The sequence below is a fragment of the Hibiscus syriacus genome, unplaced genomic scaffold, assembly GCF_006381635.1.
Source record: "Hibiscus syriacus cultivar Baekdansim isolate YM2019G1 unplaced genomic scaffold, ASM638163v2 tig00109945_pilon, whole genome shotgun sequence".
Lineage (NCBI taxonomy): Eukaryota > Viridiplantae > Streptophyta > Magnoliopsida > Malvales > Malvaceae > Hibiscus > Hibiscus syriacus.
This window is the reverse complement of record NW_024062535.1, coordinates 779,621-805,678: the sequence shown is the minus strand read 5'-3', so window position 1 is coordinate 805,678 and position 26,058 is coordinate 779,621. Positions and strand designations below refer to the sequence as shown.

Below are 26,058 nucleotides of genomic sequence, written 5' to 3'. Positions count from 1 at the left end.
CTTTTCATTCTTATAAAAAGTTTAATAAATCTCACTTTTAATGTGATTTTTGAGTTTTAAAATTGATTTAATCTAAAAATAATATTTAATAATTTATTAAATCATAAAAACACGAGTGTAGATGAAATCATTTAGAACTCAAATACAAAAAGGGTTAATAACACTTTTAAGTCCTTCAAATTTTTAAAATATTCACAAAATAATAGTGGATGTTAATATATATCATTAGTTGTGAACATTCGTGTCTAATGCACACCGTAAACTTATTCGAAACGTGAAAGTGAAAAATGTAAGCATCATCACTTCATGTGAGTGTAAACGTGGGATTAGCCGCCAAACCGTTCAATAATTTTGTGATTGAGATTTATTTTTATAGATACTTTTTGTTTAACTATCAGTATTTGATATATTAATTAATTAATTTAGATTGAGCTTTTTATAGGTCTTTTATGAGGCGACCCTCCCAACCTGGTTTATTCAGTAGCAAACGCAAAGATTTTAACATCTAATTTTGTTTAAGGGATCTAGTATCTCATCTCACTACACCAATTGGTTGTTGGCGGTATAGATCTCTTTTTTTAATAGTTTGAAGAGATTATAAAGTAATATCTATTCAGAATCTTTATTAAGCATTAATAACGTACACACACCTTACAGATATAGCTGCTCGAACATATGGCTTCTAGAGAAAATAACATTCCCTTTAACCATTCATGAAGCTTGTTGGAGGATAACGCTCCCTTTAACGGTTTGATATAATTGAATAGATTTATTCCTTCTAATAATAGATGTCACTTGATGGATTCAATGTAAATCTCCTATATCTCTTCTCTAACATGCAGCGTTTAATGAACTTGTTTGAGATTAGGGAATCCCCGTAGATGTAATTTTGTGAGATGTTCCAATAGATAGGAATGAGTTGTTTGCCATCAGCCTAACTGAATAGCCAATATCCACTTTTGGGCCAATACAAAAGAAAAGCCTATAGAATCACCGTATTCATTTATTTATTCTTCTTATTCACAGTGGATAGCGTAAATCCAAATCCATGCAAAAGGTCCACACCCGCATCCATGTCAGGCATGTAGTAGTAGGGGCAATTCTAACGTTTCGCATTTCTCAACTTTCAGTTGTTTAGATTTGGATCTTCCTTTACGCCGATTTATTGAAACGAAAATATAAATTAAACTGTAGCTCGATCCGCCATTGCCACTGCGAACAAATCTCCCTCTTGTTCTCTCTCTTCCAGGTTCGATCCAACGCGTAATGCTAATTCATGGATCGAAAGTTGTTTTTCCAATGATGTAGCACGCCAGTTGATCGTTTAATCGACCGATTGATTTTCAGAGGGGGAGGTGATTGAATGATCTCGAAAAAAATGCAGCATATTCCGTCGACTGTCGAGGAACAGTTGTTTTTGAGAGCGTTTAAGGAAGAATGCCCGTGGCAGAATTTGCCCAAACGGCTTCAAGCCATTTTTAATTCTAAAGATGAATGGCACAGAAGGTTAGTTACGTCCTTTCTGTTTACTCTTTCTTTTACTTTCTATGTTGTACTCATAAGGATCGTTTAGTTTGGATTCGAGCAACTTCAATTTTTTTTTATCTAGAGAGAAATTTTGGATCAATTCGCTGAACTATGAAATACATTTGTCATGCTCAGTATATATGATTGATGGATTAGTTAACCTTATTGTAAGGGATTTCTGTGAAAGAGTTCCTGGAAATAATTAGAAATTAGAACAGGCACGTTGGTGCTCCTATTAAAAATTGAGGTTGGTCTTCCCCAAATAAGAAGTTGTGCATGGTTTGGTGATAGTACAGAATTTGTTTTAAAGTAGTCATTAGGCTTTGCATATGTTTCTTTCTGGCATTTCTTTCGATTTGGGATGCTAACATTTCTCAATCGTAATAGTTATCGATATATTGTTGTTTTACCAGTTTTCAGTTGCAGTTGCGACATACATTTCATTTTCTCTGTTAGTGATGAACATTGTAGTTTTAGATTGTTTCTAAAAACACGCTTAGTTTTGGTCCCAGGTTGAAACTGAAATGCCTCTTAATTTATCCTGATTACTCATTAGAATTAATGCTCATCTTTTTATGTGTTCATGGATCAGTTTTCTATTCATGATCTCACCCCTTCATTTTTTTTCCATTTAGCATTATTGACCATTGTATCAAGAAAAGGCTCCAATGGAACACTTCTTTCGCTTGCAAAGTTTGTAAAGAAAATGAATATTATGACGAGATGATGCGTTTCTTGCGAAAGAGTCTAGCGGTGCGTGTTAAAGCAAGTTCTTTTAACTTTTTCTTTTAATTTATTTCATGTGGTAATGATCTGTTCTATGATATGTTGTTAGAAAAACTTTTGTTCTCATATGATTAATATTCTTGTTGCATAATAAAGGTATATTTTTTCAACTTGAAGTTTGGAACTGAACATAAAGAATTGCTTTCATAGTTTGATTGCCCGAATACATAATGAAATCTGTTGCCGTTAGCAGCAATTTGTGCAAGATGTTAAATGACTGCCCTTTATTTTCCCCCTGATAAATTTCTAGTGGTTCTTTGCAGTTAACTTTCGTAATTTCTTGATTGCAGTTATTCCCTTACTACCTTGCTGAGTATGTTTGCCGTGTGATGAGGGTGTCTCCTTTCCGATATTACTGTGATATGATATTCGATCTTATGAGAAATGGTAATTGCTACCATCTATTGGTTTTCTCCTGCAAGTTCCTTATATGTAATTGGTCTTACTCACCAGGATAAATAAGGTCCATTTCCTAGGCAGAAGTGACCTTTCACCAATCATTGCTTCTTTATGAATCTGTATTGCCTTCGTATATAGGTACTGACCATTCATAGGCATTTGTTGTTGACAGAGCAACCTTATGACAGTATCCCGAATTTCAGTGCTGCTGATGCCTTGAGACTTACTGGAATTGGGAGAAATGAATTTATTGATATCATGAACCAATGCAAGTCTAAGGTAATGGATCATATTTTGTTCTTTTTCATGCACGTAATTATGTATTAGGACGCATGATTTTGCTTGCTTCTGCTCATCCTTTATCCTTGAACATACGCCTTCACAAGTGATCCAAGGCAAAAGCGCGCGCACACACACACTAGTTAGCACTCCTTATCTTGCTTGGATTACACAAGATGTTATCGAAGTTCTAACAGTTTGTATAGTCTGATAGCATTTTGTGTGATACTCAATTACACTAAATACTAGTAAAATTTGCACAAAATGTTGGCAAAGTTATAATAATTTGTGTAATTTAATAACATTGTGTATAATTTTGTACAACATTAGTATAGGATAGGATTGTTTTACAAACAGGGTATGCTCTAATCGTTCCCCTCGAGTCTTTGGGTATATTTTATGGTCTTGACTAGAGGATCGAGTCACTGGGCGATGCTTCAATCCAATTCTTCTTCCACGATTATGACCTTTTATTATTAAACGGAACCCGTCAAAGTGAATTCTAGGCGTTAGATGTAACCCCCAAATCGATGCGGGTAACCCGATCCGATCTGGGTTGTCACATTAGGGTCACTGGACGACCCATTGTAAAAATAGCGAAAAATTTGAAACTTTTTTATCAGAACATATAAACTTATAAAATCATTTGTTTATATTTAAAAATAAAACAGATTTCCAGACTCGTATATAAATCAAAATACAATTACATGCCCCCTAATCACATGTACCATACTCTGCAACAACGCCGGAAGAACTCCCTTACTGAAGTCGATAGATGCACTGGTACGATTCTTTTAACCTGCAATGTTGAGTAATAGAGTGAGCTTCGGAAAGCTCAGTAATACAGAACTACCAGATGATGCTGAAGAACATGCAGATATAGATAAAATATATATTTCCTTATTGTTTCTGAACATTTACAGATTTTCATGCTGAGCAGAGATCCTATTGATATTTCAGGTAGTAACGGACAATGAGCTTTCAGTTCAGAGAAATATTTCGGATGACCGAATTCAGGAGATCTGAATAGGCTATCTAGTGTGTTCCCGCAAAACCAGTGAAAAGATAAATATCTTTTCTTTTAAAACAGTGGCAGTTCAAAACATATTTTTATTCAAAAACCATATTAATCCATCCAACCAAACACACCATAATGTGTAGGTTCCCCAGAATCATACACAACCAACACATCAAGTAAGGCCCTGAGCACAAAGCAGAGGAGCATGCAGTAACGGTAACGATAACTTCCTCGAACAACACCCTCCCATAAAACATTTATCAAAAACCATAGTGATCCCTCCAACCAAACACACCATAATGTGTAAATTCCCCAGAACCATACACCCACCAACACACCAAGTAAGGCCCCGAGCATAAAGTCGAGGAGTCTGCATATATTGTAACCTCTAACAATACCGCCAAATAACAATTTATCGTCAATAAATGGAGATATCCGAAAACAAAACATAATTCAGATCATATATCAGAACAGAATCCAGGTCAGGATCCAAAATAGATTTCAGATCAAATGTCATAACATAAATGAAATTGGAAATCAGATAAAATATTCATGTAGGTAGGGAATACACCAGAGTTTACAGATATTATTCATAAGTACAGAATAATCTTATCAGACAGAGAAACACGGATCTTTAGTATACCGATAGAATGTTGAGATTTATAATCACTATTGGAAGAGTTCAATAACTGACGAAATCATAAGTTATTCAGATTGAGACTTATCAAGATCATATCTTATTCATACATTTTTCGGAAGCTCTACATAATCAAAAGGGTATTCAGAATCCTTTACATCTGAGCTACTTATATTTTCATATATAACCTAACTAATTTGAGCTGATAAGGGAGAACAATGATTAAGAAATTTTACAATCTTTGTCGATTGATCGGATTAACGAGTTACTTGATATGAATAATTCCCATAACTAATGCTTATCGACTGGTCAATTCTTTGTCCTTCTAGGGTATTTATAGGGTATTCATTTTTTTATACCTAACATTCTTATCCATAGATGTTCCAATGCTCTTTATTTCATTTTCACGCTTCCACAATATCATGAAATGCTGACGTGCTTGATTTATAGTTCATGACCCATAAAAAAAATTTCATTATGTATGTTCGTTAACGATTCCAGACTCATCCAAATCACTTATTTAAACATCAGTCATTGAGGTTACTTATTTCATTTAAAAGTCAAGTCTATCACGGTTACTTAAGAGTTTTCCAGAGTAAATCGGACATTTTTTGAATTTCGCATACATATTGTACTTTCGTTCAGTTCAGTATTGTTGATTTGTCGAACAAATATCCAATTCTTAGTACTGAATGTGATCTAGAGTTGAGTTGAGCTGAATACTTCCAAAATTATCATCGAGCCAAACTTGAAAAGACGAACACGCATTCCAGTAATATCTATGTCATTTAGGTATTGACATAGCTTTAAGGTTGATCTACTCACTTAAGTTGTGTTCCATAACTTTTAAAGGTAGTCCAACACCAATGCTTATTTGGATTCCTTAATTAATCCAAGACATTTACTTAATATAGGTTATAAGGGTATTTTGGTAATTTTGGTGTTCAATTTTATTCCATTCATTTCAGAGCTCAAGGATATCCAATCATTCTTGAGCTTGGTGGTATTTTTGGGTTATTTCTATTACATGGGTATTTTGGTCATTGTACAGATTCAGTGTATTTTAATCCTTTCCTTCCGTCCGATCTTACTATTAAATTCAATCTCATCATTTGTTTCAGTCCTTTCAAATAATTCTGACAGCAGAATACCCCCGATAAATTATTCTTTAGGTATTTACTCATTTCTCGGAGATTTTCGGGTCAAGTGCCTTCTCATATCTTACAAACGGAATATCATGAATTTTTCTGTACAAAGATAGGATCTTAACAATTAAATTCGTACTTAATCGAGTTAAGTATAAATACTCAAAGTACTTTTTCATTTAGGGTTAAACTATTTTACCTCTCAAGGGTATTTTCATAATTTCTTAACCAGATAATTTCGATATTAGCTCTTAACGAAAATAATATAATTTAGAGATCTTATGATTAATTGTTTTCTTGAACACTCTCTGATCTTGAAACGATTCTCTTAACAGACTTCTAGTATCATTCATAAACCCTCCTAGGATTAAAAACTAGTTATCCATAATTTCCAAGTGAAACTAGCATTTCTTATACACATCAATATTTTTATCACTAATCACAAACTTGTAATTTAATTCTAACAATTCCTCAATCTCCTATATTAGTCATTCGATCCGTAATCAGTTACAGAATTTCTACCACATTCATATCGAGTGTATAAATTATTCAACTCCACCAAAGTGACCAACATTATCTTGTTCATACATTTATCAATATCAACATGTTCCATAAAGCTTAAAGAGGTAGTAGAGTATTACCTCGATTTCTGTGTCATACTGATCGACCATTAAATTCCATTCGAACGCCCTCGATCTTGAAATCATCTTCCAATATTTCCTCGGATCCATACCAACAGAAATTATATCAAAAACGAAGCTTAATTCTGAAAAACGAATCGAATTGGATGATAAATCAGTGAAAACAGCTTACCGGGTTCGAATTTGGCGAAACGGACTTCGGATTCGGATTCAGGACGTCGAAAGCATAAAATATGACTTTTCAAAAATTTGGAATTTTTGGTCAAAATCAAAGTCAACGTGTTTGACCAGAAATTTTGAGGCCTTCAGGTTCGAATTTCAAAAAACGGACTGCGGAATCGAATTTGGAACGTTGAAAAATGTCAAGAACGGTATTCTCGATCAAAGTCAAAGGTCGTTTAATGCCCGATCAAATTCGATCAAAGTTTTGGTCAATAGCGGTCAACGTCGGTCAACGGTCAACGGGTCGGGTCGGGTCAACGGGTCGGGTTGTAACCGGTCAAACTAGTCAAAATAGTTCCAAAACCGGTCAAACCAATCACTTTTTCCTTCCCCACGCGCAGTGGCGGCGCGTGGAGTCGCGTGAACAGTGCCCTGATATCGGAAAATTCCCGGACAAATTCCTAAAAATTATTTTAAGCGATTTCGAGATACTTACAAAGCTCGGTTCAAATTTTTGTACGGCGGAGAGCTCGATTTCAACGAATCGGAAACTTTGACCGCTTCACCTCCTCACGCGCCGCCTTCGACGGAGACCAAGGATGACACCGGTAGACTCGAAACGATGCAAGGAACACAATGGTGCGGGAGGTGTCGTAAACGGATCATCGAATCGTCGTGAATCGACGAAAAACCAATTGAAATCGAGTTATTACCGACGATACTTCCGACTGAAATTAACGACGAACGGCGATGATTCATGATGAAAGGTTTAAGATGTTTTGTTCCTCGCTCGACAACGAACACGATGGTAGTTTCAGCTCGTCGATCGGAGGTCGAACGGCGAGTAGATCGGAGTTGAAAGGAGGGTTGTTGGGGAAGGGAAAACTGGAAAAATGAGAACCTGTGCACGGGGAGGGGGTTTATAATTCAACTCATAATAAAAATGAGTAAACCATGAGTTTAGCCACTAAATTTTCTACACTTTATAAAATGGTCTACCAACTTTAAAACTTTACAATTTAATCCACCATTTCTTTCAAAATACCAATTAAATTCACCATTTTATAATTTCTTAAAATTTAGCCCCTAAATTAGGGTGTTACATTAGATTTGTTTAGAAAGTCATAATCCGCTTAAGAAATTTAAATAAAATTCAACTTGAATTTTATTATTGCACATTGTCCCTTTGAATAGAGATTACATACCATGTTTAACTAAAAGACACACTAAACAAACAACTCAACTAGGGAAAAGACTCCTAAGAATGCAAAATACTAATAAAGTCTCATAAAGATAATAAACTCTAATAAAAGTCTCAATATTTATAATATGACTTTTAGAGAAATGACGCCATCAAGCAGCATATTCTATCGCAGTTCTTGCACATCCCTTTTGAGCATAAGTTTTCCCCACAAATGCACCCACAACATTAGCCACTCCATGGAAAAAGAGCTTTTCCTCAAGCTCGTAATTGGAATAAGCTATGTAGAAGCCCTCTAGCTCTTCCCAAGTCACATTGACTTCAGCGAGACCATGTAATTAACCAAAATCTCCTATGTACCATGATTTAGCGGTGAAGAATGAATTGCGAAGGGAATGAGTAGAACTTGAAAGTCGGGAATAGGTGGTAGAACATCCATAATAGTAGGTTGTTCTCCATGAAATGGCTTATGTAAAGAGACCTTGAACGTATAATGACGCTTATAGTTTGGTGGCAATTAGAATTGGTATGCAACTGAGCCAACCTTGCACAAAACTTTAAAGCACCGATAAAATCTAGAAGCAAAAGTTTTTATGATGGCTTGCCTCTGTTAAAATTAAGCTAAGAAAACAATCTTGAAAGAAAAAAATGAGAGGAAAAGCAGAAAACAAAGAGAAGGGAATGCAAAAGGTCAAAACAAGATTAAGAGATTTCAACATACTCTCTTTCATTTTAATAAAGTCATTTTAAACATGATTATAAAGCAAAACATGTCTGAAAAGAAAATTACAGCTATTAAACCCGAGTGTAAAAGTATCACTTAACTTAAAACGGACTCAAACACAAACGACCAATAAACAACCATAACGATTGTCGTACAAAAACATTATTAACTTCCAATGTCAAGCTCAATACATTAACAATCCACCTTGAGATTGATATTGGAAATATGAAGCTCATGTTTGAGAAATAGAATTCTATTTCTCGAAAGAGCTTTTGTCATCAAATCACCAACCTGCATTTCTGAAGAACAAATCCAGCGTAATCTGCACATTCTTCTCAGCTTCACGAATTGCATGGAACTTTACATTTATGTGCTTTGTTCTACCATGTTGAACTAGATTTTCAGCAATTACTATACCACATTTGTTGTTACAAAGTAGAATAATGGAACCTTCTTACTCAAATCCAAGATCAAAAAGAAAATTTTGCAACCCAATTGTTTGATTTGCTACAGCAATAATGTATTCAACTTCAGATTGAGCCACAATTTTTTTAAACTACAATAGATTGCACCTGAACCAAGATTAAAAACATTCAGATGTACTCTTCATATCATCCAAACTTGTAGCTCAGTCACTGTCAGAGTATTTATTCAACAATACATTATCAGTCTTCAAATAATTTAGCCCCTTACACATTGTGCTTTTCACATACCTGAGAACTCTCTTAGAAACACCCAAATGAACATCAGTTTGTGAACTCATGAATCTAGATAGCAACGTTGCAAGAAACACCAAATCTGGCCATGTTGCTGTCGAATAAAGCGAACTTCCAACTAACCTTCCGAAAATAGAAGTATCCTTAAGTTTCTCACCATTATTCTTTGACAGTTTCAAGTTAAGAGGCAATGACGAATCAACACCTTTGCATGATTCCAACTTGAATTTTCTTAAAACATCTAAGATATTTTTTTTATGTGAAATAAAGAGACTAGCCTCATTTTGATTTATTTTCATGCCGAGAAAGTAGCTCATCAAGTCAAGATTAGACATCTCAAATTCCTCTTGCATACTCAACTTGAATGTTGAAACAACTTCAACATTGCTTCTCATTACCAACAAATCATCAACATAAAGAGAAACAACAAGCAAATCAACATTCTCACTTTTCTTAATATACAAAGTAGCTTCCTCCTTTGAAATCCCAGTTTCTACAAATCGAAATCAATTCTATAATACCAAGCTATTGGTGCCTATCTCAGGCCATAAAAAGGTTTCCTGACCTTGTACACTTGATGCTCCTTTCCAACAACTACAAAACCTTCAGGTTGACTCACACATATGTCATCCTCAAGCTCTCCATTTAAGAAAGTAGACTTTACATCCAAATGGAATATACTCCATCCCATATGACCAGTTATAGCAATGAGTTGTCTGATGGTGTCGAGTCAGGCAACAGGTGCAAACATGTCACCATAATCAACTCCACTTATATGTGCATACCCTTTTACCACCAACCTTGCCTTATGCTTTACACAATCCCGTCAGGATTGAACTTGGTCCTATACACCCACTTCATGCCTATAAAATTCTTATCAATAGGTCGATCAATCAAGAGCCATGTATTATTTTTCTCAATTGTGGCAACTTCTTCCTTCATTAATCAATCCAATCTGGTACCTTAGAAGCTTCACTGAAACTGTTTGGTTCAACAAAGATGAAATTGCTTCTTTCATAGACATCAACTAAGGTTTTGGTTTTAATAGCCTCTACATCAGTTGTATTTGTCGTGGCAAAATCATTTCCAGTTTCATCACTTTCAACATCATCAATTGTAACATCTTCTTCAATCAAAGGTATGATGTAATGCTTTTATACATCATTCTTCTTCCAATTCTAGTAAGAACTTTTATCAAAAGGAATATCTCTCGTTACCATAATATTCTTGGTTTCTAAATTGAAGACCCTATACCCATTGGATTAAGGGGAATAACCAATAAAAATCCCTTTTCGGGCCCTTTCATCTAATTTGTACCTCAACTTGGATGGTATATGATTGAAACAAATTGAGCCAAATATTTTAAGATGTTCCATAGATGGCTTAAATCTAGACAAAGCTTCGAGAGGAGTCTTTCTGCTAATCTGTTCAACAAGTACACCGAGGTAGCAATAGCTTCTGCCCAAAACGACTTAGGAAGTTGCTTTTCAATGAGCATAAGTCTTGACATATTTAAAACAATTCTATTCCTCTTTTCACAAACTCCATTTTGTTGAGGAGTGTGAGGGATAGTAAGTTGATGAAGGATGCCGTCTTCCTTACAGAAATCATTGAAATCCTTCGATACATACACTTTACCATTGTCTATTCTTAAAATCGTCAATCTTCTACCAATGCAAATACATATTGTTTTCCACCCAAGCTAGTAGTTCTAATTGGCCCAAAAAGATCTATATGGATCAATTGTAATACTCTACTAGTTGATACATCGTTAATGGATTTAAAGGAAACTTTCTTATGTTTACTTTTTGTACATGCATCACAGATTTTATCAAGATTAAATTTCAGTTTTGGAAAGCCTCTTACTAAATTGCCTTGATTTAGTCTTTGCAAAACACTTATGCTTGTATGTCCTAGTCTCCTATGCCACAAATATCATGTTCATCCTTGGTAACTAGGCATAAATTAGTCATATTAATATAATCTAAATGCATCATATAAATGTTTCCTATTCTATGACCAATAAGCATAATCCGATTAGATGCAATGTCAACAACTTTACAACCATTTGATTCAAATAAGACATTGTATCTTTTGTCACATAATTGACTAATACTTAATAGATTATGCTTTAACCCATTCACATATAACATATTTTTTATTTGTATGGAAAAGATATTACCTATAGTACCTATACCTTCAATGTAACCTTTTGAGTTGTCACCAAAGGTTACCACTCCTCCATTTTTGTCGTTAAGCTTAGTAAACTGGCTCTTGTCTCCGGTCATGTGTCTCGAGCATCCACTATCAAGGTACCATGTATTTGAGCTTGAATTTCATGCATTGAAGCAATGATCATTTTCCTACAAACATACACTAATTTTCTTCTTTTTCTCTGTCTCCTTCTTTGTATCGTCCTTCTTCTTGTGATCTACCTCATCTTGAATCATCATTTCATGAGTGATGAGAGAACCAATGAGCTCACCGAGAGTTAAAGATTTTAGGTCTTTAGCTTTGATAATTGCAATCTTCTTCGATTGCCAAGATTTTGGAAGAGAATCAATTATCTTCCTCACAAGTTTCTCGTTGGGGATTATTTCTCCAAATGCCTTGAGGCCATTGACAGTCACCGAGAATCTATCTGTCATAGCTTTGATATCTTAATCTGGTTTCATCCTGAAATTTTCATAGCTATGAGTAGGAAGACTCATTTTGGTTTTTTTACCTCGTCGGTTCCTTCATGCGTGACTTAAAGTTTGTCCCATATCTCTTTGGCGATTGAACAAGATGATATTCTCTCGTATTCATCTAGTCCAAGTGCACATAAAAGAATATGGATAGCTTTTGAGTTGAGCTGGAATAATCTCGTCTCTTTTTCACTCCATATTTCTGGATCTATAGATGGTTCAAAGTATCCTCTCATCATGATTTTCCATGCTCCCATATAACTAGCTTGAATGAAGAACTTCATCCTATTCTTCCAATAGACATAGTTAGATCCATTGAAAAAAAGAGGCTAGTTGACGGGCTGAGAATCAAGAACGAAGTCGAAGTTTAATGTAGAGGCCACTGATGACTTGAATATTAATTAAACTCTTCCCGAATCTACTCAAGAGGTGGTAAACCTTCAAATGATTGTAGCTCTGATACCAATTGTTGAGTTAATCGATCTGATGAAATAACTAAAAGGGGGTGAATTGGTAATTAAAATTTTGGTGGAAGCTTTAACAGAAAATTGAAAATATTTGCACAGCGATTTAGAGTGGTTCGACTTTCTCAACCAAAGTCTACGTCCACTACCTTAGCTATCCACACTAAGGATTTTTCACAAATTCACTAATTTGTCTTTCTTTAGTAATCTTACAACTCCCTCAAGAATTATACCCCAAATTCTTGAGAACACTCTCTCTCAAAGAGAAACTTACAAATTTTGTAAACTTACAGAAAAACCTCACAAAGTAGAATGTTTGCACAATTCTAAAACAAAGAAAGAACACTCAAAGATAAATACAATTGAGCACAAAGTGTGTTCTTGAAAGCAAAATGAATATTGAAAGGATTTTGGCTTGAATTGTTCAAACTTGAAGTTTAATGCTTTCTCTCTTATTTCTATCTCAATTCTTGTGTAATTGTTGATCATCAATGGCTTCAGAACTTATTTAAATACACCTCAAATGAATTCTGAACGTTGGAAATCTTGGTGGAGTCAATAGAGTCGTTGTGGTGTGAAATCCACTTGAAAAATCTACTAGGAGCGTATGGGTATCGATACTCCTTAATAGGGGTATCGGTACTACCTGATATAAATTTAAATATTTCGACTGTTGCAATCCAATAGTATCGATACTGGCCAAGGGGTAACGGTACTGCTTTGCAGTATCGATACCGTCCAGGGGTATCGATACTACTATGTAAAGTAGTATCGATACCAATCATGGTATCAGTACCCACATTGCATTCTGTTAAAATTCGGAGTCAAAACCAAAGAGGTAGTATCGGTACCATTGACCATGGTAACGGTACTACTATATATAGGGGTATCGGTACCACTTTGGCATTCAATGTTTGGGGGGTATCAATATTGTATAAGCAGTATCGGTACTACCCTTATGAAATCTCAATTTTGACTCGATTGTGGTTTGAAATACTTTGTAAAAATTGTTTCAAATATATTTTAAGAATAAAACTCAATTTTTCATTTAGTAATGAGTAAAATTGATATTTGAAAACTTTGGAGTAATATTTGAAATATTCAAATAATTGAATCGAATATAATATTTTAAATCGAATATAAAATCTTAAAATTGCTTAACACTTTATTTGTTATATCGAAATATCAAAATGTTTTCAACAGATATGATTTTGGACATCCAAAATCTAACATATTTTTAGGGTCTCTTATTGATAAAGTCACACTACATGGACAAAAGAAGTTTGGCAAGGACATTTCCAGTATAGCCAGAAATCCAATGAATACGAGTCAACATTTTTCCAAAATTAAAAGTTAAAACGTTAACCAAATGGAATATTCATGGGTCATAAAATGTCTAAATGAATTAGACTATATATTGTTTCCACTATGAACAATTTAAACAAATTCACAAACAATTGTGAGAGAATTTAGATGTCTTTGATATGCTCAAGATAATGGATTGCATTATTCCAAAGATCATGTTGTGTTATAAGGATACTTTGATATTAGTTTAATATATGATATTCAAGAAAACGATTATAACTAGATCCACAATGGGATCTAAGTTTGTAGCTTTAGACAGGTCTGGAGAATAAGTTAAATAGCTTTAGAATTTCTTGGAGGATATTCTTAAATGACCAAAGTGTGTGTCCACAATATTCATATACTGAAAACAAACGAAATTGATAGAACACAATTTTATGTATAATGATAAATCGAGATATATGCGTCATCGATGTAATACCGTTAGACAACTGATCTCAAATGGTGTCACTATTAATTTTATAAGATCAAAGGATAACGTTATGAATCCACTAACTGAAAAGTTAAAATCGATATCAAAGTAAAAAAAAAACATCTAAAAGAATGAGACCAAGACAATTGATCTCAAATGGTGTCACTATTAATTTTATAAGATCAAAGGATAACGTTATGAATCCACTAATTGAAAAGTTAAAATCGATATCAAAGTAAAAAAAACATCTAAAAGAATGAGACCAAGACCCATGGAAAATTTTAAGGTTAAAGGAAATCCCCACCTAATTGACTGGAGATCCCACCTAATTGCATAAATCGTGTGCGGTCACTATGAGGGTTTCTTATCCCAAGTTCGTTCTTATGATATAAATAATGATCAAATTGATATGGGTTAAGTAAAACTTTTAATGGCCACTGTGTGCTTCGATGAGCCAAGCAACATAAGTCACCTATGTGAGAGTGAAGTGGGGTCACTTCAAGGAGACTATTAGGCATAGTTCTTTCACTCTTGCAAAACCAGGCAATGTTCATGGCTTTAAAGACGTACATATGAGAATTAAATTTCTTGTCAAAAGGTAATTGTGTGAAGTATATCATCGTTTACTCAAACGGAAAAATAGTTCAAGGACATCGCATGTACTGTTTAACCAGTAAAGTAAATATACTGTCACAAGGAAAGATTTAAAGGAGGACATCTACCTAACCTATGCAACTATCGATTGTAGAATTTCACCACATTGGGTCAATGTTTTTGATACAATAATCAATTTCCTTCATGTGGGATTGTTGGAAAAAATCGATAATTTTGGAGCATTAAATGAGAAATTGATCAAAACGTTGTTGAGGAAAATGTGGAATCAACTGTTGGTTCGTACAAGTGCAAACGTGCACGATGTGGATAACGTTAATGTCCGAACTGGTCAGGCTCTTTGTAGGTTTCTGGATATTTTAATCCAAATGTATAGTCTTTTCAAAATTTGTTTTGGAATTAAATTGATAAATATTAAAAGGTCCCTTTTATCAAAACAATAATTTTGAAAATTACTTGATTGCTTGATTCTCATTAATGCTTCATTAGGTCAAAGATTTCAAATTGTTCACAATGTGAAATCCCTATACCGTGTGAACCTACTAGGTTAAATACAATTTTCAAAACAAGTCGAAACAATTCAAATAGAATTTTCTTTTCTTTTCCTCTAGTTTTTTGGTGATAGAAAAAGGCAAGGAATAGCTCGTGATCTCTTTAACAGTGCAACTATAATTGATCATCTAGTTATGGTGGTATCCTGTGAGACAGACGACCAACGATCTCAAGCACCATAAGAGTGGTAAAAAATTTGTCTTAAGGAAACTGCATAGCTACATGCCTCAACTCATTTCTAATAAGTTGTTTCTCAAAAATGTGTATTTATTTCTATACTAATTTTTTCGATTATTCATAAAATATTTTATTTTTATTTTCTTTTCATCTCGGGTTGTTATACTTGTGACAGATATGTTTGATGATTTTTCCATATAGGCCAAACGATTGACCCCGTAAATTTTTTATGGAAAAGTTTTCCTATATTATGCAAACTAGATTATATATATATATTACCTGTTTTATCATCTTACTTGTTGGTTACTTATATGGAGCTATCCAGAAAATCATGTGGAAGCTAAACAAGTCGATTGCAAAAGAATTATTACCTACCCAACCTGTGGACTTTTCCATTGAACCTTGGTGGTGTATTTGTCTTGTTAAGTTTACAGTGGAAGAGTTTAAGGTGAGGTTCCTGACGGTTCTTTGTCTTACTATCTAAAGAGTGTCATCAGTTCAGCTTGATATTATTCCTGTTCAGTTAATCTAATTGTCTTTGGTAGTCTAATATGCATCTTCACATTTCTTTGTTTATTTTATAGAAACTTTCAGAAGACGAAAAAGCGATGGTAAATAAAATCTGCAGGGAAGAAGCTAATGCATTTGTTCATTTTGATCCTGACATTATAAAAGCTCTTTATCGACGGGGATTAGTCTATTTTGAAGTTCCTGTATATCCAGATGACCGTATTAAAGGTTAGCTGTTTGCTTTCGTACTCTCTGCCAACGTAGGATCTCTACATTTATGTCTTTAGCTCTTCAAATAATTAAATTTGAAAGTACTATACACTACAAGGGCCTAAATAAACTCACTCTTATTATTTACTTTTTATGCATTTTTTTTTATTTTTATGAGTATCTTTTATGCCTAATAAACATGAATATTAAATATTAGCTTTCTTAGAAAGTTGGATTTTATTTTGCGTTTCTCTACTATTTTCATCTTCAAACTCAAGATTTTATTGAAACCATGTCTTTTAATCGATCTCTCCCGAAGCCACATCCAAGCATTCTGCTTGGGATCTCTGTAATGTTTCCCTAAAAATATGACACTTAACATAGACTCTGCCTTTTTCTCTATTTTTTTTTCTTTAGGATGTTTTATGTGTAGCTGTTTATTTTATTGCAAGTTCTCTAGTGTTTAGTTTTATGTATGTTTCTTCTGCTTAAATGTGTTTTGAATTTTTAAACGGAATGGCAAGGTACTTGGCCGCCTCTATTTGAGTCCTTTTTTGTTTTTGAATCAAGTTATTAATACTATTGTAGTTCAGTTTTTAGACTTGAAGGATTCATTTCAAACAAGGAGCAATCTTATGAGGATCCTATCGAGGAGTAAGTTACTCTTTGATATTTTGGTCATTCTGTGTCCTTTAACAGCAATGTAACTTGGATTTTCTTAATTCTAGTAACTGCTCTGTTCAGGTTGCTATATGCAGTTTTTGTTGTTTCAAGTGAGCATGCTACTATTGCAGAGTTGGCATCAACTTTACAGGCGGATCTTAGGATACTGCAGGCTGCTGCATCTTTTGTTTGCCGCTTGGGATGGGCACAAAAAGTAATTGACCCAGCATATGTTCTTCAAGAAAACACAATGGTACCTCATGGTGTCACCCTAACAGATGAAGAAGGATCCTCTCGTCGTAGTTCAACCTCAGCAAATGTGTCTATTGATGGTGGTGACATTGCTCTTCAAGGAGATTTTTGGGGGACAGAAAACTATGCGTCACGTTCTTGTGATGCTCGGGTTGCTTTTGTTGTTGATGCTAACATAACATCTTATCTTATGATGGGCTCTGTTTCACCAGGTTGGTTACCTTTTATTTTCACCCTTTCAAATGCCTAGTTTTTATGTCGCAATCCCAGATAGCGTTCTCCTGTTGGGCATCATAACCATTAATGCAAAATAAGCGAATTATCAACTTAGATTGAATTTTGAAGTATTTGTTATTCTATGATACTGGTATCATAGGGGAGGAATACACACATTCATGTCATTCTAGTTTGCACGTGATGATGATTAGACAGGTGTCACGATAGTAGGGGAGAAGGGTGAATTGACGGGAAGGAATTGGGGATTAGCAAAGAGGGGTTAGGGATTTCATCTGCTGAATTAGGGATTGTATCACGAAAGGGGGCACGTGAGAGGCACGGGTGAAATTAAACCAAGGAGCTCAATTTCAACATGTGGGAGAATGGAGGGAAGCCCAATTGTGGAGCCCAAGAAGGATAAGATGATACCAACGCAGGCAGTTAGATTGTTTTGTACAGGACTGCCAATTGGATTAATTTAGAGAAATCAATACCAATAAAGAAATAAAACACTGTACTGCAAGGGATTACTAATGAAATTACTAATGAAATTACTAATGAAATTAGACCAAGGAGCTCAATTTCAACATGTGGGAGAATGGAGGGAAGCCCAATTGTGGAGCCCAAGAAGGATAAGATGATACCAACGCAGGCAGTTAGATTGTTTTGTACAGGACTGTCAATTGGATTAATTTAGAGAAATCAATACCAATAAAGAAATAAAACACTGTACTGCAAGGTATTACTAATGAAATTGCTGAATGACAGATTTTCTTCTTCTGAAACCTATTTCTCTTTTCTCTCTTCTCTCGTCTTCTCTCTTGTTCATACTAAAATCATTACAATTGTTATCTAGAACAATCATTCCCGGCAACTGATGATCGGGTATGCCAAAGAGGAATCCTCCAATGGTAGAATTTCCCGAGGTCTCTGCAATACAGAAAAAACTTGAAGAATTAGCTATGTTGGTCGACGAATGACAAAATGAATCCTCCCAAGTGGTGGGAAGCACCAGATAACAGAATGAACACCCTGGCAGTCCAGGATGAATACCAACCAAGGTTATGTCAAGCAGATTTTGGGTATTCTGACAGGAAGGGGTTAAGGGCAAGAGCCAAACAACTCAGACAGTGACCAAGTAAGAACACTTGAACCCTCTAAAAATAGTGGCAAAAAACCTGTAACTATGACTGTGATTAATGAGAAGTCACATTTTTCTTACCAACCAAATGAACCGAAGATACTTAAAACGAAACCTGATGAAATTCAAAAGAACCAGTAAAACCAAATGATAGACCTGATTGTTGGAGATACTAGTGCAAATAGAGGGATTCAAGGAACATGTGTGGAGGAAAGCAAAGGATAAGGAGGTTCCTTTAGTAGTTTGGGAGCCATGGTACCAAGACCAAGGGAGGAGTTGCCTATTTTTGAAGGGGTTAATGCTAAGGGTTGGATTCAAAAATGCCGCAAGTTTTTTTTTCATTTTTATGGAATTTCAGATGAGGAGAAAGTTGAGATGGCTGTAATGCACTTGGGAGAAAGGCCGAAACGTGGTTCGATGGATATATTTTACAAAAACACAGAGTGCAGTGGAATGAAGTTGAAGCTGATATTTGTCACCGATTCAATGATAAATCCTTTCTAGACATCATTGATGAATACAATAAATTAATGCAAAAGGGTACAATTGATGAAATACTAAGAAAGATTCGAGAAGCTTCAACCTTATATACTGTTACAGAACCCTACTTTGGGAGAAGAATTTTTTGTCTCTCTCTTTATCAGTAGCTTGAAAGAGGACATCATGCACAAGGTTAAGGCATTCAACCCTAGAGTATTGTCAGAAGCATGTAGGCAAGCCAAGCTTTATGAGATATCCATTGAGTTCGAAACTAGGATGAAGAAGCCCAGCTTTAAAAAACCAACCCACCCAACCCAGACCACATTTTCCAGACCAATACAGACACCATCTTCACCTAAAACCCACCCTCCCAACCCACAAAAACAACAAAACCTCATTGATTACAGACGCTTGAACAACCTATGTTTTAAGTTTAGGGAAAAAAATTTCCCTTGTCACCAATACATTCAGTGTCAATTGCACTTAATGGAGAAAGATCTTAGTACTGAAGAAGAGAGAATACAAAACTAGGAGCTTGAGAATTTTGACCAGCAACCCGAAGAAACCTTGGAAATTTCTGTTAATGTATTGACTGGCAGTACCGGGCATAACACATTGTGCATTCAAGGGATGTTAAAAGGGAAACCCTTGAGTATTATAATTGATAGTGGGAGTACCCACAGTTTCCTCACTCATTGCTTAGCTAAGAAAGGTGTTGAATTGGTGACTACACATCCCCTGTCTATCACGGTTGCTAATGGAGAAAATTTATTAACTCTGCTAAATCCAATCAGGTTACTTAAAGTATGCACGATCAATATTTTACTCACTATTTTAGAGTTTTGATTCTTGGGAGAAGTGATATGGTTATATTGGATGAAGTGTTTCAGCCCGATTTTGATGAACTTTAAAAATATTACTTTGACTTTCGAGAATGAAGGTCAGTTGATTGTCATTCAAGGTCAGAAAAGCTCATTAAATCTACAAGCGGTAACAAAATCGCAAATCCAAAAGATGCTAGCTAAGGATTCTAATCTTCTTGGGGAATTCTATTCGGTGGCTGTCGAGAGTTCTACCTCTTTTATTCCAGAGGAATTACAACCTCTGGTCAAGGAATTTAGTGTGGTTTTTGATGAACCTAAGTCCTTCCTCCGCCTAGACTTAATGATCACAATATTCCACTTATACTGGGTTCCACACCAATCAACCTACACCATTACAAATTTCCTCATCACCAGAAGAATGAGGTTGAAACACAAATTTCAAACATGTTGGTTGCCTCCATTATTCAAGCTAGTAAGAGTCCATTTGCCTCTCCATGACTATTGGTTCACAAAAAGACAGTACTTGATGATTTTTTGTGGACTACCGTCAGCTTAATAACCAGACCATCAAAAACAAATTCCCAATTCCTGTTGTTGAAGATCTCATGGATGAACTGCATGGGACATTATATATTTTAAAAAATGGACTTACGATCCGGGTACTGGCAGATTCGGATTGCACCAAAAGACATCTATAAAACAGCTTTCCGAACACACCATAGGCACTTCGAGTTTAAGGTAATGCCTTTCGGCCTTACTAACGCTCCTACTACTTTCCAATCCCTCATGAATGATTTATTTAACCCCTATCTTCAAAAGTTTGTGCTAGTTTTCTTTGATGATATTTGGTGTAGAGCCCTACATTATCGAACCATAGTGACTATTTAAGGGTGGTTTTACAAACTTTAAAAGACAATCAACTTTATGCAAAGAGGTCCAAATGTTTTTTTTTGGCCAAACTCAGTTGGACGATTTAGGGCACATTATTTCAGCTTCGGGGGTGTCCTCTGGTCCTGCTAAGGTCCTTGCAATGAAACAATGGCCTTTACCTAAAAACCTAAAATCCCTTCGAGGTTTTTTAGGACTCATGGGGTATTACAGATAGTTTATCAAAGGCTATGGACAGAGCAGTCGACCCTTAACTCAAATGTTGAAGAAGGAAATATTCAGATGGTCACCTAAAGGAATAGCTGCCTTTCATCAGTTGAAAGAAGCTATATGTATTGCTCCAGCATTGGCCTTAACCCGATTTTTCTAATGTTTTTTATTTGGAAACTGATGCAAATTTGAAAGGGATTGGTAAGGTTTTATCTCAAGATGAGCGACCACTTGCTTACTTGAGTAAATCCTTAAGTCTTAGGCATGCTAATTTGACAATCTATGAACCCGAATACTTGGCTATTTTATTAGCAGTATCGAAGTGGAGGCATTACCTGGAAGCGGGCCCTTTGTAGTTAAGACAGAGCATGAAACCCTAAAATTTCTCTTAGAGAAAAAACTCACAACAATAATTTAGAAGCGAGGGTTAACTAAATTACTTTGATTTAATTATATAATCAAGTACCGAAAGGGGAAATCAAACATTGTGGTTGATGGACTCTCACATCAGTTTGAAGAACATGTTACTTATGATATGACGGTGACATCCATTGTTCCTAATTGGGTGAGTGATATCGAAGGTGGGTATAAAAATGATCCTTTAGCTACTGAGTGGATTTTTACACTTTCAATTACCCCTAATGTTGATGCAAAGTGGAAATATTCTAGAGGTATTTTGAGATGCTGCAACGGAGTTTACATTGGAGAAACTGGGAGCTTCCGATTACACATTCTGCAGACACTACATGACTCACCACAGGGTGGACATTCGGGAACACAAGCTACTTATCAGCGGGTGAAGAGTTATTTCTATTGGCCACGATTGAAATCTATAGTAAATACCTATGCTCAGCACTGTGGCATTTGTCAACGAATCAAAGTAGAACATGTGGCCAAGCCATGTCTTCTACAACCTCTACCAATTTTTAATCAAGCTAGGGAGGTAGTCACAATGGACTTCATCGAGGGGTTGCGTAAGTCCTTGAACAAGAGTTGCATCCTAGTTGTCGTCGAAAAATTTACTAAGTATGCCCATTTCATGGCCCTGTCACATCCCTATACAGCCTTGGAGGTTACCAAACTATATCTTGATATTGTTTATAAACTCCATGGATAGCCCACTACAGCTATTTTTGACCGTGACAAAACCTTTACTAGCAGCTTTTGGAAGTAGTTAATGAGGCAATTGGGAACAACCACTTTGTATGGCAAACCTTACCACCCAGAAATGGATGGTCAAACCGAACGGGTCTATCAGTGCCTAGAACAGTACCTACGGGGGTTGTGTTTCCTAAAACCTAACCGATGGCAAGGTGGCTACCTCACAATGAGTGGTGGTACAATACCACTTATCATACTTGATGAAAATAACCCTTTCCGAAGCCCTTTATGGCTATAAACCCCCGACTATGGCTTGGCTATCAGAATCACAAATCAAGAGTGTTAATAACATGCTGAAGGATTGTGAGGAGTTAAGATTGATCGTGAAAGAACAATTACAACAGGCCCAACACAGAATAAAACAACAAGCAGATAAACATCGATCTGAATAATAATTTACAGTAGGCGAAGAGGCTTAACTGAAGATCCAACCACATCGACAAATTTCCTTGGCAGTAAAGAAGAATATCTAGTTAGCACCAAAGTACTATGGGCCATATAAGATACTGGAAAAGATAGGGGAAGTTGCTTACCGCTTGGACTTACCAGCTGATTGCCATATACATCCCGTTTTTCACGTCAGTTTGTTGAAGAAGAAACTCGGGGATAGGGTTGTTCCAACTCTCACTCCACCTACGGTTGACACACACGGTCAGTTCAAAGTCTACCCTTGAAGATTTTGGATCGAAGAATAATCAAACATTAAGACAAACATGTTACTCAGTTGCTTGTGCGTTGGACAAATCTTGATGAAACCCACGACTCTTGGGAAGATTTTACAGTTCTCCAGACTCGGTTTCCTGCATTCGATCCTTGGGGTCAAGGATCCTTTCAAGGGCGGGGTAATGTCACGGTAGTAGGGGGAGAAGGAAGAATTGACGGGAAGGAATTGGGGGTTGGCAAAGAGGGTTTAGGGATTTCATCTGCTGAATTAGGGATTTGTATCAGGAAAGGGGGGACGTGAGAGGCACAGGTGAAATTAGACCAAGGAGCTCGATTTCAGCATGTGTGGGAGAATGGAGGGAATCCCAAATGTGGAGCCCAAGAAGGATGAGAAGGATACCAACGCAGGCAGTTAGATTGTTTTGTACTGGACTGCCAGCTGGCTTAATTTAGAGAAATCAGTACCATGTAAAGAAATAAACAATGAACTGCAAGGGATTACTCATGAAATTGCTGAATGAAAGATTTTCTTCTTTTGAAACCTGTTTCTCTTTTCTCTCTTCTCTCGTCTTCTCTCTTGTTCGTCCCAAAACCATTACAACAGGCATCTGTGTTGCATGTAATAATTTATCACTGTTGATTGTTCTCTGCATCTACATGTACTTGTTGTTTCCTCTTCTCTAACATAATTTATATGTCCTCTCACTGCAATTTTTGCAGGGTTGAAATCTCATGCTGTGACGTTATATGAAGCAGGGAAACTAGGCCATGCTAGCATTGCAGATCTTTGTAAAGACCTAAGCACGTTGGAGGGTACAAAATTTGAGGGAGTGTTGCAAGAATTTGCAAATCATGCGTATAGTCTTCGTTGTGTCTTGGAGTGTCTACTATCTGGTGGTGTTGCTGCTGATACTAGAGCTACGGAAGTTGTTGATAGAATAAGAATGCCGACTTCAGGCTATGATGAGTCTAGTGCAGTAGCTGACGTGTCATTGACTGAATTATCGGAGCAATCTTCTTCTAATGAAGCTGAACAAAACGTTACTGGTAACAATAACTTAGAAACTTCACAGGAAGATTCTCTTTTTGATAACTCTGCACTTGAAACCGCCGGTGATGATGAATCTGCTACCCTATCAGAAGATGGTAAGTTCTCGAGTGAGGTTTCCAAGTCTGACCTGAAAATTAATGTCCATAATGGTGGGAAAGCAATACATACGGAAGGATCTGACGTAGGAAAAGGAACTCCAAGGAAGAGAAAGAAATATCGAGTGGATATCCTCCGCTGTGAAAGCTTGGCTTCTCTGCCAAAGGCAACCTTAGATCGGTTATTTCTTCGTGACTATGATATTATTCTATCTATTATTCCTCTTCCACATTCATGTGTTCTTCCTGGACCTGCAGGTCCTATTCATTTTGGTCCTCCCTCTCACTCATCAATGACACCTTGGATGAAATTGGTGCTATATTCAACAGTGGCTAGTGGACCTTTATCGGTTGTTCTGATGAAAGGACTATGTCTACGAATGTTACCTGCACCATTAGCCGGTTGTGAAAAGGCCCTTATATGGTCGTGGGATGGTTCAGTAATTGGAAGCTCGAATGAACAGTCTGAAGGAGATTTAGTTAATGGAAGCATACTTTTATACTGTTTGAATTCGATTCTCAAATTTTCTGCTGTTATAGTGCAGCCCTTCAGCAGATATGACCTTGATGGTTCTGGAAAAGTTGTTACTGTTGACATACCCTTGCCCATTACGAACTCCAATGGCTCAGTTGCTCATGTTGGGGACAAGCTAGGGCTATCTGCAAAGGAACATTTGAAATTGAATGATATAGTAACAGCTTTGGCTCAGAGGATAGAGTTACGGACGGTTGGTTACATTCGCTTACTAAAACTTTTTAAAGAAACCAAATCGGATAATTTTGTTCCCGACCAGAAGTATGAATGGGTTCCACTGACTATTGAGTTTGGGATCCCACTTTTCAACCCTAAACTCTGCAATAATATATGTGAAAGGATTGTCACGTCCGGGTTGCTTCAAGCAGATTCACTTACTCAGCATCATGAATCAATGCAAAGGACTCATAGAAAGTTGCGTGAGTTTTGTGCAGAGTATCAAGCAACCGGTCCTGCAGCAAAACTTCTCTACCTAAAGGATCAGCAGCAAATGGATGGCTCCAAGGATTCAGAGTATATCACCAACCATCCTGGTAGTGGAAAGTGGAATTCAATGGTGAACCCTTCTCCCATTTCTGGAGCATCTAGTGAGCAACAAAGACTTAAACTAGCCCATCGGCACCGTAGTCGGACCGAATTTTTGAGCTTTGATGGTAGCATTCTTAGGTCTGTCAAAGCACTCTCCTTTTTCTTCTCATGCGTATTCGGTTGTGCTTATTTTGTGGTGGCGTTGAAATATATCTACAGGTCATATGCCGTGGCTCCTGTTGAAGATCCTTCCCAAGTAACTGCACCAAAAGTCGATCTCGATGAATCTGACAGCAATGAAGTAATCCTTCCTGGTGTTAACCTTATTTTTGATGGTGCAGAGTTGAATCCCTTCGATATCGCGGCTAGCCTGCAGGCCGGCCAGCCGATTTCATTAATAGCAGAGGCAGCTGCAGCCTCAACGTCTTTTGCATTTAATTAAACAGGTGAATATGAGAAGTTTATGATTTGAATATTTGTCGTCCGTATATTGGCGGCTTCAAGACACTCGATTTTTACAAGCTACAAGATAGTTTCATTTTTTTCATTGTCTTCCCCCCCCCCCGGAAAATGTAGAAACAGTTTTAGCATCAAATGTTATATATAAGACGACGACTTCTTCATAATCTTACGCTAATTCTTTTGTATTTATTATAGAATCCCCTTTTCACTTTGATTTTGGTAAAATTTTGTTAATCAATCCGGTTTAGCATTAAATGAATATAATACTAATTTCAACTTCATGTTATTGTTACGGGATTAGAGTTCCGACTAACTGGTTCATGTGGCCTTAGATGTTTTTTTGGTTGAATGAGCGCTTAAATAAACGTTCACCACGTTCTTATGAGACTTTAAATTCACCAAGAGAAAAATAAACCCTTTAGGGTTGAATAATACGTGGAAGCGTAACACTAACACTATCAGGGCTATTCAAGTCACCAAGAGAGCCAACAAAGCACAATGAGACTGAGAAGCAAAGTGACAATAGAGAACTTAGAGTAAATACCTGAATTATATTACTCTGAAAGAATAGAATTAATCAAGTGAGTACAAATGACGTTGTGAGCCTCTTTATTTATAGTGAAAGTCCCCTACATCCAATGGTCTAAATTAAATTACATCGAAGA

At 36.1% G+C, this 26,058-nt stretch overlaps 1 protein-coding gene and 1 long non-coding RNA gene across 3 annotated transcripts; one reads left to right on the top strand and one right to left on the bottom strand.

The window, feature by feature from the left end:
• The first annotated feature begins 1,225 nt into the window (after window positions 1-1,225).
• Window positions 1,226-25,418, top strand: LOC120210940 (protein FAM91A1-like). The gene is made up of 10 exons (XM_039209583.1): window positions 1,226-1,506; window positions 2,163-2,280; window positions 2,604-2,700; window positions 2,885-2,991; window positions 15,830-15,952; window positions 16,089-16,242; window positions 16,818-16,878; window positions 16,969-17,351; window positions 23,443-25,069; window positions 25,151-25,418. Exons 1-10 carry the CDS (start codon window positions 1,364-1,366, stop codon window positions 25,371-25,373), a joined length of 3,036 nt encoding a protein of 1,011 aa, XP_039065514.1. The 5' UTR covers window positions 1,226-1,363; the 3' UTR covers window positions 25,374-25,418.
• Window positions 18,099-23,080, bottom strand: LOC120210941. 2 transcript variants are annotated; one of them, XR_005524541.1, is made up of 3 exons: window positions 22,773-23,080; window positions 22,593-22,692; window positions 18,099-18,285 (listed from the first exon to the last, which is right to left on the bottom strand). It is a non-coding gene; the product is annotated as an uncharacterized LOC120210941 (long non-coding RNA). The 2 variants fall into 2 exon arrangements; XR_005524542.1 differs by having other exon boundaries at window positions 22,606-22,692.
• Window positions 25,419-26,058: the final 640 nt, after the last annotated feature.

Coding starts and splice junctions, on each gene's coding strand:
- LOC120210940 (XM_039209583.1), top strand. CDS start 1,364: ATGATCTCGAAAAAAATGCAGCATATTCCGTCGACTGTCGAGGAACAG. Junction 2,701..2,884: donor ATTCGATCTTATGAGAAATG/GTAATTGCTACC, acceptor TGTTGTTGACAG/AGCAACCTTATGACAGTATC. Junction 17,352..23,442: donor GATGGGCTCTGTTTCACCAG/GTTGGTTACCTT, acceptor CAATTTTTGCAG/GGTTGAAATCTCATGCTGTG.